This window comes from Ascochyta rabiei, chromosome 20, assembly GCF_004011695.2.
Source record: "Ascochyta rabiei chromosome 20, complete sequence".
In the NCBI taxonomy this organism is placed as follows: domain Eukaryota; kingdom Fungi; phylum Ascomycota; class Dothideomycetes; order Pleosporales; family Didymellaceae; genus Ascochyta; species Ascochyta rabiei.
This window is the reverse complement of record NC_082424.1, coordinates 457,240-470,249: the sequence shown is the minus strand read 5'-3', so window position 1 is coordinate 470,249 and position 13,010 is coordinate 457,240. Positions and strand designations below refer to the sequence as shown.

Sequence of the window (13,010 nt, the reverse complement as noted above, 5' to 3'; positions counted from 1 at the left end):
GCGTGGATCAGAGGGGCTTGGCGGCCACCATGCTCCTTCGAGAGGGATCGGAATGGAAGGGAGAGGAGGCCGTCGAGGGCTTGGGGCGTGTTGACGCATTTCGCAGGCCACCATGGACCAGGCTTGGAGGCATCGAGAGCGTGTGAAGGGAGAAGACGCGTTTCAGATACCGGCAGCGCGTCTTTGGCGTTGCACGGTAGTGAGAACAAGCGACAGAAGAAGCGACGACAAGAGGAACAGCACGACGAGAGGAGTATTGGTGCGATGGACGGCAAAGGGCAGGCAAGGTGTGAAGAAGATGGGTAGTGGTGGTGGTGGTAGTGGTGGTGGTGGTGTTCATCGAGCGATTGCTTGCCATTCGTGCTTGCCATTCGTGCTTGCCATTTCGTGCTTGCCATTCGTGCTTGCCATTTCGTGCTTGTCATTTCGTGCTTGTCATTTCATGCCTACCATTTCGTGCTTACCGTTTGCTGCTTCGAGTACTGAACACGAACACTGACTGAACATGAACACTGCTTCGAGTACTGCTTATCGTGCAGATCGTGTATGGCTGACTGTGTGTTTCTCACCGTTTGCTCCTCACTGACGATGCGTGGAATGAGGAGCGCAGAACAGGTCTCAGATGTAGTGGGGCAGAGAGAGAGCTCAAGGCAGAGGCAGCGGAGGTGGGGCGCGGCGGGGTCAAAGTGTCCGCCCCGCCAAGGCCAACCAACCAAACGCAGCCAGCCAGCTCGGAGATTGGCAGCTCCCAGCCCCGACCTGGCCGTGACGACGGACGACAGACGTGAAGTTGCTGACAACTCCCTGTCCAGCTCCAGCAGCGACAGCAGCGACAGCCTCTCTCTCCCCCCCACCCAGCCCGAGTGAGCGCTGCGGTATGTCTCCGTAAACGCGCGCGCATCCACTCCTCCCACCGCATAGCCGTAGCCCGTGGCCCGTGAAGCGTCCGCATTGCCGGCGCCTTTCCCCCCCGCTCCACAGTGACTCTCGCACCCACAAGCTCTCGTCGCATTCCATGGGCATCTGCTCGTCGTGCCTGGGCGGGCGCTCCGACGAAGACGTGAGTGCCACCCCAATCCGCTTGTCGCCTGTCATCTGTCTCTTCTCTCTCTCTCTCTGCTAACGCGCCCTTGCAGCCGTCGGACGCATCGCAGCTCCTTGGGGACGGCTACCAGCCGCAGTACGGCACCCTCGACGCCCGCCCCCAACACGCCCCACTGCCCGATCCAGAGGAGATTCGCCGCGAGCGTGAGGCGCTCGAGCAGATCTGTGCCGACACGTCCAGGTAAGCTGTCCAGCGTCCCACCACCACCGCCCCCCGTTGCCTGCGCTGCCCCTCCTGCCTCGCCCGCATCGCTCATCCCTTGCAGCCAGCTCATCACCGTCGTGCAACCCACTGCCCAGCCCGATGCAGACCAGCCGCACGTCTCAGAGACCACCGACTATGCCCAGCACTTCAGCAAACGCTTCCCCTCGCTGCGCGGCCTGAACAAGCGCCCGGCCCCCACCGAGGATGCCGACGTGGACGAGGCCGCCTGGCTCGACAGCGCGCTGGGCGGCGACGACGACAACGCCGACGACCCCGTCAAGCCTGTCCAGGGAGGCCTGACGCGCCAGTTTGGCAAGTGACCCTGATGAGCCCACCGTGGCGCAACGGTTTCGCGCCCTTCAGGCAAAGCCTGGTTGCCCCCGTTTCATTGCCTGTCTTGCATCTTCTCAGATACCCATAATACGTCTTTCTACTTTGGCGCTTCCATGTCACAGCATTGCATGGCCACGCGTTACACAATCAGGTACAATGCTACATCAATAATTCTCTGTTTGCTTCTCTGTCTCGCTTCGCACACTCGCCGGCTTACCGCAACCGCAATGGTGAACACTGCTAAAGCTTGATGTGTCTGATCGATCATCACAAGCTACAGTCGCTCGAGACCAGATGACCGTTGAGCCGTGTAGTACACGCTTGCCACCGAAATGCTCACCGCGCCAGAACAAGACATGACCATTGAAAACGCCAAATATGCAACAAGACCTACATGATGCAATACCTACATGATGCAATACCTACATTGTGCAAAACCTACATTATGCAAAACCTTCATTATGCAAAACCTACATTATGCAATACCTTCATTATGCAAAACCTACATTATGCAATACCTACATCATGCAATACCTACAGTATGCAATCATCAACCACACGCCCTTTCCTCCTTGACTGCCTCTCACCCATCACCGTCCACACCCATCGCCATTCTCGTCGCCATTCTCATCGCCATCCTCATCGCCATCCTCATCGCCATCCTCACGCGTCGCCGTCCTTTGCCTCGGCCGCCGCAGCCAGACCCATCTTCTCCCTCACCCGCTTCTGGATTCTCTTCTGAATCTCCCCGGCGCTCGGTCGCGGTTTGAATCCTCGCTTCACGATCTCTGGGATCTCGATGGTGGGATTGGTCACCACCGGCTCGTGGCGGCTTAGTAGATGAGCTTTGTATGGGTTCGTCCAAGTGTTCACGTCGTAGTGCGCCAGAAGCTCATCTGTGCTCATCTCGTGGAAAGGTCTTCCAGCTGACACAGAATCGCCAACCCTGGGTTTCGCCGCGACCTCGACCTCGTCGATAAAGCTGGGCAGAGAGCTGGGCCTGTCGCTCGTCAAAGAAATATCGCCATTGGCGCCAGGACTCGACAAGGTGAGTGCAGTGCGGCGCCGCTTGTGAGCAGTAGGCGAAGCAGGATCCAGTGCGAAATCATCGTCGGACGAGTCGTCGGACGGCGTCAATGCCCTCATCCTAGCTTTCGATTTTGATTTCGGCTTCGCTGCTGGATTCGGCGCACACCTCTTGCCTCTGACGCCCTCGATCTCACTCCTTCCTTCTGCCTCCTGTCCAACAGCACTCCCCTCCCTCTGTTCTCCAAAACTTTTCATCACACCAACCGGCCTCCTTCTCACTACGCTGCCCCCTCCTACCCCTGGTGTCGCACCGTGCGGACTCACCATGTTGCCATGCGCTAGGCTCCTCCCACTCTTCTCCCGCTTCTCCTGGCACGGCTTGCACACTTGGAATGTGCACCCAGGACACCGCCGCATGACATCGCGGTTACGCTGATCGCACTCGGAGCACTTGGCCGTGTGCACCTTGACGACTGCAAAGGCGCTGGCCGAGGACGAGCATGCCGTTAGCGGGCTGGTGCCTGGCGTGTGCGGGAGCGAGCACACGCGGCGGTGTCCGGGGGTGCTCGGGTCCGGTGTTTTGCGCTGCACCGGCATGTGCGCGCTGGGTGTGCTGGGTGTGCGATTGGCGACGCTGAGGCTGCCCGTAGCTGTGGGTGTAGTAGCGCGCGCCATCGCGGAGCTCTCTGTATTCTGTTCGTGCCTGTAAGGGCGAGAGTCTGTTGGCGCAGAGCAAGCGAGTAACCAAGTCTGGAGGTGATGTGAAGTGAACTGAAGTGAACTGAAGTGAACTGAAGTGAACTGAAGTGAACTGAATTGAACTGAATGGAACTGAATGGAACTGAATGGAACTGAATTGAACTGAAGTGAAGTGAACTGAAGTGAAGTGAATTGAACTGAATTCAATTAAATCGAACAAACATCGCAATCCCTCTCCACAGTGTCCACACACACAACACCACCTACCCCCAATCGCCAAGCCACGAGTGAAGTGAATGAAGGCAGGGCTCCTCCACGCTATTCAAACGTAAACGAATCAACAGCAACAGCAACAGCAGCAGCAAACAGCAAACAACAAACAGCCGGGCCCCGAAATAGTCGCGTCGCGAATTTGTATGCGAATGTGAATGTGAATGTGAATGTGAATGCAACGTCTAAAACAATCTAGTCGAGTCTGATTAAGGGGATTCTCGTCACGCTTTATGCACACCTCCCTCTCCCTCTCCATCTCCCTACCCTTGTTTGCTCACTTGGTCGACGTGGTGGAGGTCTTGCCGTGGATTCTGGTGTGGATTCTGGTGTGGTGGAAGGTTCTCTACTGCTGGTGGGATGGGGACGTAGGTTGATCTTTCTTCTTCTTGCTCTTCTTCTTCTTCTTGCTTTCGCGTTCTATTTTTGGAAGAATGTGTATGGAGATACCAAGAGTTCTTCGTAGATAATGTCGGTGTCGATATCCCGTCAGATGCCATGTGGTTCTGGTCAAATCTCTCGACTCACAATATTTAGACCTGCTACTGCGCTGTGTGATCGTCGTACTTGGGTGGCACGTGACGATGCAGCTGGACCCAGGTACCGCCGAGGCGCTGACAATCGATAACCTTTGGATCTCGTAAGCGCTGTTGCTCACGCTATACCTTGTCTTCACCGGTGCTTTCGAAAACCTGGTTCGCGCGTTTGAACTCCTCCTGTGGTTGCCTGGCACGAGGGGAGTCATGACGTCGTCGCTGTGCTTGCTTCTGTAAGTGACTTCAACGTATCGCAGCACTCAAGGCTGGAGGTGAGCGGTGGTGCGCAGCGGGCAGTCTATCATGGATGAAGAGGGCTGAAAAGCGGTGTAGTCTCCGCAAGGCTGCAGCACTAGCACGCGGGTATGCAGCGCAGCATCCTTCAGCTAGTGATGCTTTGCAGATTCTTCAGCGGAGAAGCGCGCCCGTAGCGCCGTCTCATCGAGGTGCTCGCTATCCCCGACCACTGCAGGCGTTGCGTTTCATCGATTGCAACAGGCGCGTTCGCTTGCGACCCTGTTTCCGCAACCAGATCCTTCAGCTGGCAAACGCCACGCCCAAGCAACAACATACGTAGTCGGCAATTTTCTCTCTTTGGTGGAATATCGATCCCAGACGCCAGCTCCGTGATTACGCCGCGCTCTGCCTTTCTCTTTCGCGCCCTGTCGCATTCGGATCTATTTGCCGAGTTTTTTCTTGCAGACATCGCGAAACGCTGTGGCGGTGCTGAACATCAACCCAGAATAGACGTCCTCACCGCGATTTGACAGTCCAGGCACCAACCCTCGCGAAAAGCCCGACAAATCATCGACTAAGCTTTGCACAAGCCTGGTCCCACTATAAAGATCGACCTGTCCCCGGTCTGCAGTCGACGCCTTAGGCTGTAGGCTTGACGTCTGTCTTACACGCTGCAGTAGCTCCAGCAACACATCTCCTTTCACCCCACCCACATGACGACAAGGGACATGGCCATGATGGATGCTCCGCCAGCATCCCTGTATCCAGCTATGGCGCTTCTCGACTACGTACATGCTCCATTTGTTGGGTTTTTCTTTCTGGGCGCAACGGCATTCAGCCTGTGCATACTGCAAAAGCCAATAGCAGTGTCTTACAAGCGAAGAAGAGGCGTGCTCGCCATCGTTTTCCTCATACTTGTTTCGTATATAACGGAAGTGCTCTACTACTTCAGCCGATCACTTGCAGACGCACAATACACACCTCCAGAGCCAGCGGCCATCTGTTGTCTAGGTTCCATCCTAGTATGGGGGCCTATATCCTATTTCATATGGACGTCCAAGTCTCTCAGATGGCATCCCTACTTCGGCGCCTTTGTCCTGCATTTCGCCTTCGAAACTACGACTTGTCTCATGAGCGCGGCCTCCATACCCGAGAAGGATAGATCAGGTAACTTACCATTTGTGCTCGGGTGCATCAGGGGCCTTGTTTCTCTGTTCCTCTTGCTTGATAGCTTCGTCATCACGCTCACAAGGCACGCGGACAAGAGCATCGACGAGGAGAGCCAACCACTGCTACCGGAAACAGCTGATAGCGCCGCGGCCCAAAATGGTAGTGCGGGATATGGTACCGTTGAGCAGATTCCGTCGGATGATGAGGAGGAGACACCGAAAGACAAGGACAAGGAACTCAAAGAGCAGCAGGCGAAGCGTCTGGAGGAGGAGGGTGGCTGGTTTGGCTATCTCAAGTCATTTGCTGTATTCTTACCGTACTTGTTCCCCAAAAATGACTGGAAGGTCATGGGGGCTTTGGGCGTTCGTCTCGTTCACATGCTTGCAGAACGCGCCCTCAACTTACTCACGCCTCGCCAGCTTGGTATCATCACAGACCAGCTAACCCAAGACACGGGCGTGATGCCCTGGAAAGACATCGGTTTGTGGATTTTGTTCCAGTGGATAGGCAGCTACGCTGGTCTTGGCTTCATTGATGGCATCGCCAGCATGGTCATATCGAATTCGGCTTACCGACGGATCACTCTTCTGGCGTACGAGCATGTACTCGGCCTTTCCATGGACTTCCACACTTCCAAGGACTCGGGAGAGGTTCTGAAGGCAGTCGAGCAAGCATCATCGCTTAACTCACTGGTGGAGATGGTCCTCTTCGATATTTCGCCCATTCTCCTGGATCTCGTCGTCGCCATGTACTACGTCACGCATTTGTTCGATGCTTACATGGCATTCATAATCTTGTTTATGGGGGCTGCTTATACCTGCATTGGATGGTACTTCACGACTCTCTCGCAACCGAAGCGAAGAGACTATGTTGAGAAACAACGAACCGAAAGCTCGACGGTCAACGAGACTGTGCACAACTGGCAGACAGTCGCGTACTTCAATCGTCTCGACTACGAGCACTCGCGCTACGCATCCAACATCATGAACACTATTAACGCTCAGTATGCGTATTACTTCCGCTCCATGGGCGGCCATGCTGCGCAAGATATGCTCACAACTTTCGGTTTTGCAGCCTGCTGTGTCTTCGGTATGTCGCAGATTGTGAATGGGCAGAAGAAGGTGGGAGCACTCGTTACACTGATCATGTACTGGCACACTATGACCAGTCCTCTGTATGTTTTGTCGTACAGCTACAGGCATATCTCAAGCTCTCTTATTGATGCTGAGCGGCTATTGCAGATGCTGAAGACCAAACCTTCTGTTGCCGATCAGGACGGCGCGAAGGACTTGGTTGTCAAAGCAGGCGTTGTTGAGTTCACGGATGTCGAGTTCGCATATGACGAGCGCAAAACAATCATCAGAGGCGTCGATCTGCGAGCTGAGGGCGGGCAGACCATTGCTTTTGTTGGCGAAACGGGTGGCGGCAAGTCGACTATGCTCAAGCTGCTCTTCCGCTTCTACGACGTGACCGGCGGGTCTATCATGATTGATGGCCAGGATCTGCGTTCTGTCACCCAGTCCAGTCTCAGAGATGCGCTTGGCCTTGTTCCTCAAGATCCAGTTCTCTTCAACCAGACTATTCGCCAGAACGTACGCTACGCGCGCCTCGAAGCCACCGATGGCGAAATCGAAGACGCATGCCGCGCTGCCGCCATTCACGATGACATCGTTGGCTTCCCAGACGGCTACAACTCCAAAGTGGGCGAGCGCGGCGTCCGCCTCTCAGGCGGTCAACTGCAACGCATCGCCATCGCACGTGTGCTGCTCAAGAACCCCAAAATCGTACTTCTCGACGAAGCAACGTCGGCAATCGACTCCGGCATTGAAGCGCTCATCCAAAGAGCTTTCCGGAAGCTCAGCAAAGGCCGCACCACCTTCGTCATCGCCCACCGTCTCAGCACCATCGTCGACGCGGACCAGATCCTCGTCATCGAGAAGGGCGAGATTGTCGAGCGCGGAAGCCATCAGGAGCTCGTCGGTATTGTCGGTGGGAAGTATAACGAGCTCTGGACTAAGCAGACTGCGGGACACATGTCGAATGCGAATTCAAAGGTTCCGTCCAAGGCGAATTCGATCGACGAGGGCGGGGATGCCGGTGCGTCGTTGATTGATATCACGCCCGCGGAAGAGGATACGGCGACTACGACGGGGCGGAGCGAGGCTGGGGATGGGGAAGCGGTTGGAAGGCGGAAGTAGGATGTAATGGCAGAGAAAGCTATTTCCAGAATGGTGTGTGGATACCTCAATCATCTTTTTTTATCTTTTGTCGATCGTTCGATCCTGCGAGTATATGTCCGTCACCGTGATTGGACAGCGCTGGATTTCCATATGCCCCGGCAGGTATCACAGCTCCGCGTGTATCGAATTGAGGATGCTCAAATATTCGAATCCAACATCAGTTCTGGTGTGAGCATTCACTCATGCATTTATGTCTCCTTCTGGGAACAAGACTCGGAGACGTGACTGGATCACAGGGAAGTCCCAGATGCCCTGAAGGAAGAAAGGCAGCCAGCCATTTCAAGACCTTAATCTATCACATTTCAATACAGTCAACACACACAATTGCCAGCCCACACCTGGCATCACAAGATCCTCGCTCGGTTCAAAGCTCGGCTGACGCCATGTTATCAAGGCGTTCAACGCAATGGAGACGCCGACCGTTGATGCTTCGCTACATGTATCTCCGGTGTAGATTATCACAAGTCTCCGATCTTGAAAGGGCGATTCGTCGACGCAATTAGATGCAACACATCACCTCTTCGTTCGACCACGTGGTGGCTAGTCAGGCTGCCATCAAACGCTCGACGACATGCAATACTGCAAAAATCTTCGTTTCGCGCACGAAACCTCGCCCGCGCATCGTGTGTCGTCTCAAGACAGCAACTCCGTCCGCGGCCTTGGAGGTGCGCTGAAAGACCGTCATGAGGTTGAAGGCAGCGGGGCAACCATGCCACCGACCGGTCCGACCGTCCGACCGTCCGTGCACGGACTACGCGGACTGGCTTGCTCCCGGGACGCACGTCGCCTCATGGCAGAAACGAGAGGCGTCTGGTGTTGGGAAGCGCTGGAGCGGGATTGGTACTTGAGGCTTAATTTTTCCCACTTCTCCTCTTACTCACACACACATACAGCTCTACACATCCTACATGCCTTTTGCTTAGCTGCCTGTTCACTGTTGTTCGGTGTTGTAGCCTTGCTCTGCCCGTCTTTGTGTGCCATCGAGCCAATCCCGCGTCACGGTTTTGTCACCGCAGAAAAAACGATGACGATTCCAAAGCGCTTCCTCGCGCTCTCCGCATGCGCGCTCACCTTCTTCAGCGCGCGATATGCGCCTGAGTTACTCCTGGGAAACAGAAGCTACGTGAAGAGTATATCGGCGCTGTTCGCGCTGCAGTACTTTGCCCAGGCGTTCTACAATGTGCTCATATATCCGTTCTTCCTGAGTCCGCTTCGCCATCTGCCGCAGCCGAGTGTATGTAATAACCCACATCTCCAGGAACACTGAGCCCACGGCGTTTATACGATGCTAACACGGCTGTTGCTGTAGGGCGGCCATGTCATCTTTGGCCACTTCCCGCGCATGTTCCGTGACCCCACGGGCGAGCCGCACCGGGAGTGGATCGATACTGTGCCGAATGAGGGCGTGATCTATTACCGCAACTTGTTCAACAGTTCGCGTATTTTAGTCACGAATCCCAAGGCGTTGGGCGAAGTGTTGGTGCAGAGGAACTATGAGTTTGTGAAGCCGGAGCGGCTAAGGAAGGGTTTGGGACGGTTGTTGGGGGTGGGGATTTTGTTGGCTGAGGGGGATGAGCACAAGGTAAGTGTCTCCGCCAATCACGTTTAAAAGGGGGCGTTGAGAAAGTTGTATGTAAATCGACACTGACGTGATACAGCGCCAGAGAAAACTACTCATGCCGGCCTTTGCGTTTAGGCATGTCAAGGACCTCTATCCGATTTTCTGGGGAAAGAGCCAAGAGATGACGGACCGCATTGTCAGGACTGTTGAAGCAGCTACCGATGGCTCAGTCGTTATCGAAATCCGAGAATGGGCTTCTCGTGCAACCCTCGACATTATCGGTTCCGCAGGAATGGGCAAGGACTTTGACTCGTTGAGGGACCCGGAGAATGAGCTTTTCACGACTTATCAGCAGATCTTTGCCAACAATCGGGGCGCTCAGATCGTTCAGGTCCTCATGGGCATGCTACCCCACTGGCTGGCTGTCAACTTACCATTGAAACGCAATGACGAGATCGGCAACGCGATTGGTACCATCAAGAAGGTTTCCCGTGATCTCATCGCCGCAAAACGCGCCGAGATCCAGAAAGGAGAGAAGCTTTCCCACGACATCTTGTCTGTGGCCATGGAATCAGGCGGCTTCAGCGACGAGGACCTCGTGAATCAGCTAATGACCTTCCTCGCAGCCGGGCACGAAACTACCGCCTCAGCCATGTGCTGGGCCATCTACTGCCTATGCAAGCACCCAGAAACGCAGCAACGTCTGCGCGAGGAACTCCGCTCCCAGCTCCCCGTCCTGTCAGACCCAAACGATTCCATCTCAAGCACTGACATCGACCGGCTTCCGTACCTCAACGCAGTCCTGCAGGAAACCATGCGCATCTTCCCCCCCGTACCCCTCACGATGCGCGAAACCGCGCTCGACACAACTATCTGCGGCGCCTTCGTCCCACGCGGCACCACCGTCGTCATCTGCCCCTGGGCCGTCAACACATCGACGCACCTCTGGGGCGCCGATGCGCGCGAGTTCAAGCCTGAGCGCTGGCTCGGCAATCACGCCAACACGGGGGGCGCGGAAAGCAACTACGCCATCACCACGTTTTTGCACGGCCCGCGCAGCTGCATCGGCAAAGACTTCGCGAAGGCGGAGTTTGCATGTCTTGTTGCCAGTTTGGTCGGTAGGTTTGAGATTGAATTTGAGGATGGCGATTGGGAATTGAAGATCCAGGGGGGTATCACCGCAAAGCCTAAGGGGGGGTTGAGGGTTAGGTTGAGGGAGGTGGAGAAGATGTGATGTGTGTCGCAGATGTGGTGTTGGTTATATTTCATGAAGGTGTAGCGTTACGGTGTGTGCGATAAGCAATTGACTGATTTATTTTAGAAGGCTTTCCACATTGTTCAGTCTGCTGAGACACGCATATAGCCTGCTGGCACTTTGTCGTGATTCATCAAACCAGTATCCCAGAGCCAGAGACCGGAGAACCAGGTGGCCTATCGACTCAAAGAAAGTGAAGCTCTCCGTAACTTCGGTCGTTCTTATTTCCTTTCCCCCCGAGTCAGCTTGTCAAGAATTCTAAATCGGTGTTGTAGTTTCCCATCAAAGCCACTCGCATGTTTATTTTATGACATTTCACCAGAATCACTTTCCTCATGTTCGTGCGTCACCAAAGCATTGCACTCTTGCATTTCTGGCTCGAACAACATCTCCCTGTCGTTCTCCCTTTTTTCTGACGTAGGCACTACACGACTACAGCGTATCTGCATTTCCGCCGATTGAAAGCAGGGCGCCCGCCGTTGAACGTGTGCATATCGCTATTCGGGCGTGCTCCTGTATTCTACGCGATACCGATAACCGTGATCCACATTTACCGTTTGCGATTGACGACGTTAGCGGCTAGGGCCTGGACCTGTCAGTAAGAAGCACGGTGGACACTTACGGGTTTCAAAGAGCAGGCATTGAAATATATGCATTGTACCTTCTTGTTCCTCGATTCCGTGTCACGCGATAGGAAACATGGCTACAGGATGGCAGAGCAGATGAGCACCGCGATGGGAAACATCGTCGAAAAACGTAGTAGAGATAATTTGGGGGAGGCTGAGCAAATGGGCGGAGTTAGAAACTGATACTGCATGTCACGGTCAAAATTGTGTTGAATGTCTTGTGAAGATGCTGGAGTAAAGTGTATTAAGAACAGAAGTAATTGAGCATCATGTGCAGATATAGTGCGATGAGAACGCAGCTAGTCGACAACTGAAAGCGGAGACTGTTTTGCTCTTTCCCACTGTACAGTAGTCCAGCAACTCTGAAGTACCTTTTTGACATCATTGTAGCAGTCCAGTGGGAAGATCGATTCCTTCTCAATGACATTTGTAAAGAAGGAGCATCGGGGGTGAAACTCCGCCGTCTCGTTCCGCACCACATGAGTGGTCGTCTCAAAACTCACAGCAATCAATTTCTCCAGGCTACGACTGTGATTGAATGGAAGATAAATAAATCCCGGCCTTGAGTTGGTTAACAACGTAATTCAGCGAGGTACCTGCAGATTTTCTGGATCTGTAGCTTAGAGACTGGCTGATATAGGACAGCTATAGAGTTGTTTTTGCCGGCCTGCACTTTTTGACCTGTATAAATTCCAGTATGTCAGCTTTTTGTTGTCTGCTGCACCGGGCTTCCAATCAGACCAGACCAGGCCGTGAGCTCGGATGATCACTCAGTTGCCAGTAGGCTGAGTTTGTGGCATTGGTGAGAACGATAGCTGCAAGACTTTATCTCCGTAATGAATCTGATCCCCGGAATGGCATATACGCTGCAAATCGGCCATAGCATCACTAGCAGACATCAGTCTTTTCTTGATGGACTGTAGGCTTTCGATCTTGAACAAGACCATCTCTGAAATCGTATTGGCCATGATGTGGTAGGGAGTCTACTCTTGACCAACAAATATGGTACAACACGTCCAAATCAAAGTTGCGCTGGTTGTCAGGCTCCAAATGTACTGGCAGCTCTGTTTTGGGCCGCACGGCGATAATTAAGGTCCTAGATACTAGAGCTCGGACACGTCGCGACAGAGCTTCTCACGTGATCTTCTCGCGAGAAATAATCCCCAAATCGGTTCCAACCAGAGTTGGGTTTGGGATAGAGAATCTTCTGATATGATAATGATCAGTCGGTTAGAGCTTCGACAGACAGTCAATGCACGTGTATGTGGTGTGAGTAGTTGTTGGACAACGAGCCGTGACAAAAGCTGTGAATCATAAAAACTGCTTGTTCATCTTCTTCAAGCGTTCCTGTTTCGTAAGCTTTTTGTCCAAAGGCTTAAAGCGACTGCTTAAAGAAGTTGCCTGAAGGAAGGGTTGAACGCAGCTCAAAGCATACTCACGAAAAAAGATTAGTCATCGGAGCTTGGACGTGAACTACACGTTGCTGTGTTGGACGCTTGCGTAACGTTCCATTGTGACGCGTCAATTTGAATCTGACTGAAATACGATCTGTCAAAAGATGCTATATCGTTCAGCTTGCATCGAAGCAGAGGTGTGGATGCTCTTCATCTGCCACGGTCCTTGGTGCGTCTAAATCACGAGCAGTCCCAAGTCCCCAACTCATCCCCAGTGCCCAAGGCAACATCACTTGTACCGAATATGTCGAGACGAGCCGAGGGGCGCTTTTTAGAGCTGACAGAACCAAG

General features: G+C 53.9%; 5 protein-coding genes across 6 annotated transcripts, besides 10 other annotated features; 3 read left to right on the top strand and 2 right to left on the bottom strand.

Annotated features, from left to right (window-relative positions):
• Nucleotides 1-305: 305 nt before the first annotated feature.
• Nucleotides 306-335: a tandem repeat.
• Nucleotides 336-1,015: 680 nt separating this feature from the next.
• Nucleotides 1,016-1,629, top strand: EKO05_0010622 (uncharacterized protein; the record flags this gene model as incomplete). Of its 2 annotated transcripts, none has more annotated exons than XM_059637810.1 (3): nt 1,016-1,060; nt 1,137-1,285; nt 1,375-1,629. In XM_059637810.1, the coding sequence occupies 3 exons, from the start codon at nt 1,016-1,018 to the stop codon at nt 1,487-1,489; spliced, it is 309 nt and encodes a 102-aa protein (XP_059493793.1). The 2 variants fall into 2 exon arrangements, with proteins under 2 accessions (XP_059493793.1, XP_038793572.1); XM_038943668.1 differs by having other exon boundaries at nt 1,371-1,629.
• Nucleotides 1,095-1,118: a tandem repeat.
• Nucleotides 1,557-1,581: a tandem repeat.
• A 600-nt stretch (nt 1,630-2,229) lies between the features above and the next one.
• Nucleotides 2,230-2,320: a tandem repeat.
• EKO05_0010621 (uncharacterized protein) lies at nt 2,306-3,346 on the bottom strand (the record flags this gene model as incomplete). The annotated part of the gene is made up of 1 exon (XM_038947269.1): nt 2,306-3,346. One exon carries the CDS (start codon nt 3,344-3,346, stop codon nt 2,306-2,308), a length of 1,041 nt encoding a protein of 346 aa, XP_038793571.1.
• An 87-nt stretch (nt 3,347-3,433) lies between these two features.
• Nucleotides 3,434-3,572: a tandem repeat.
• Nucleotides 3,573-3,709: 137 nt separating this feature from the next.
• Nucleotides 3,710-3,754: a tandem repeat.
• Nucleotides 3,755-3,790: 36 nt separating this feature from the next.
• Nucleotides 3,791-3,819: a tandem repeat.
• Nucleotides 3,820-3,986: 167 nt separating this feature from the next.
• Nucleotides 3,987-4,385, bottom strand: EKO05_0010620 (uncharacterized protein; the record flags this gene model as incomplete). The annotated part of the gene is made up of 1 exon (XM_059637809.1): nt 3,987-4,385. The coding sequence occupies one exon, from the start codon at nt 4,383-4,385 to the stop codon at nt 3,987-3,989; it is 399 nt and encodes a 132-aa protein (XP_059493792.1).
• Nucleotides 4,021-4,053: a tandem repeat.
• Nucleotides 4,386-5,126: 741 nt separating the features above from the next.
• EKO05_0010619 (uncharacterized protein) lies at nt 5,127-7,781 on the top strand (the record flags this gene model as incomplete). The annotated part of the gene is made up of 1 exon (XM_038947268.1): nt 5,127-7,781. One exon carries the CDS (start codon nt 5,127-5,129, stop codon nt 7,779-7,781), a length of 2,655 nt encoding a protein of 884 aa, XP_038793570.1.
• A 756-nt stretch (nt 7,782-8,537) lies between these two features.
• Nucleotides 8,538-8,566: a tandem repeat.
• Nucleotides 8,567-8,847: 281 nt separating this feature from the next.
• EKO05_0010618 (uncharacterized protein) lies at nt 8,848-10,618 on the top strand (the record flags this gene model as incomplete). The annotated part of the gene is made up of 3 exons (XM_038943537.1): nt 8,848-9,057; nt 9,133-9,405; nt 9,482-10,618. The coding sequence occupies 3 exons, from the start codon at nt 8,848-8,850 to the stop codon at nt 10,616-10,618; spliced, it is 1,620 nt and encodes a 539-aa protein (XP_038793569.1).
• Nucleotides 10,581-10,609: a tandem repeat.
• Nucleotides 10,619-13,010: the final 2,392 nt, after the last annotated feature.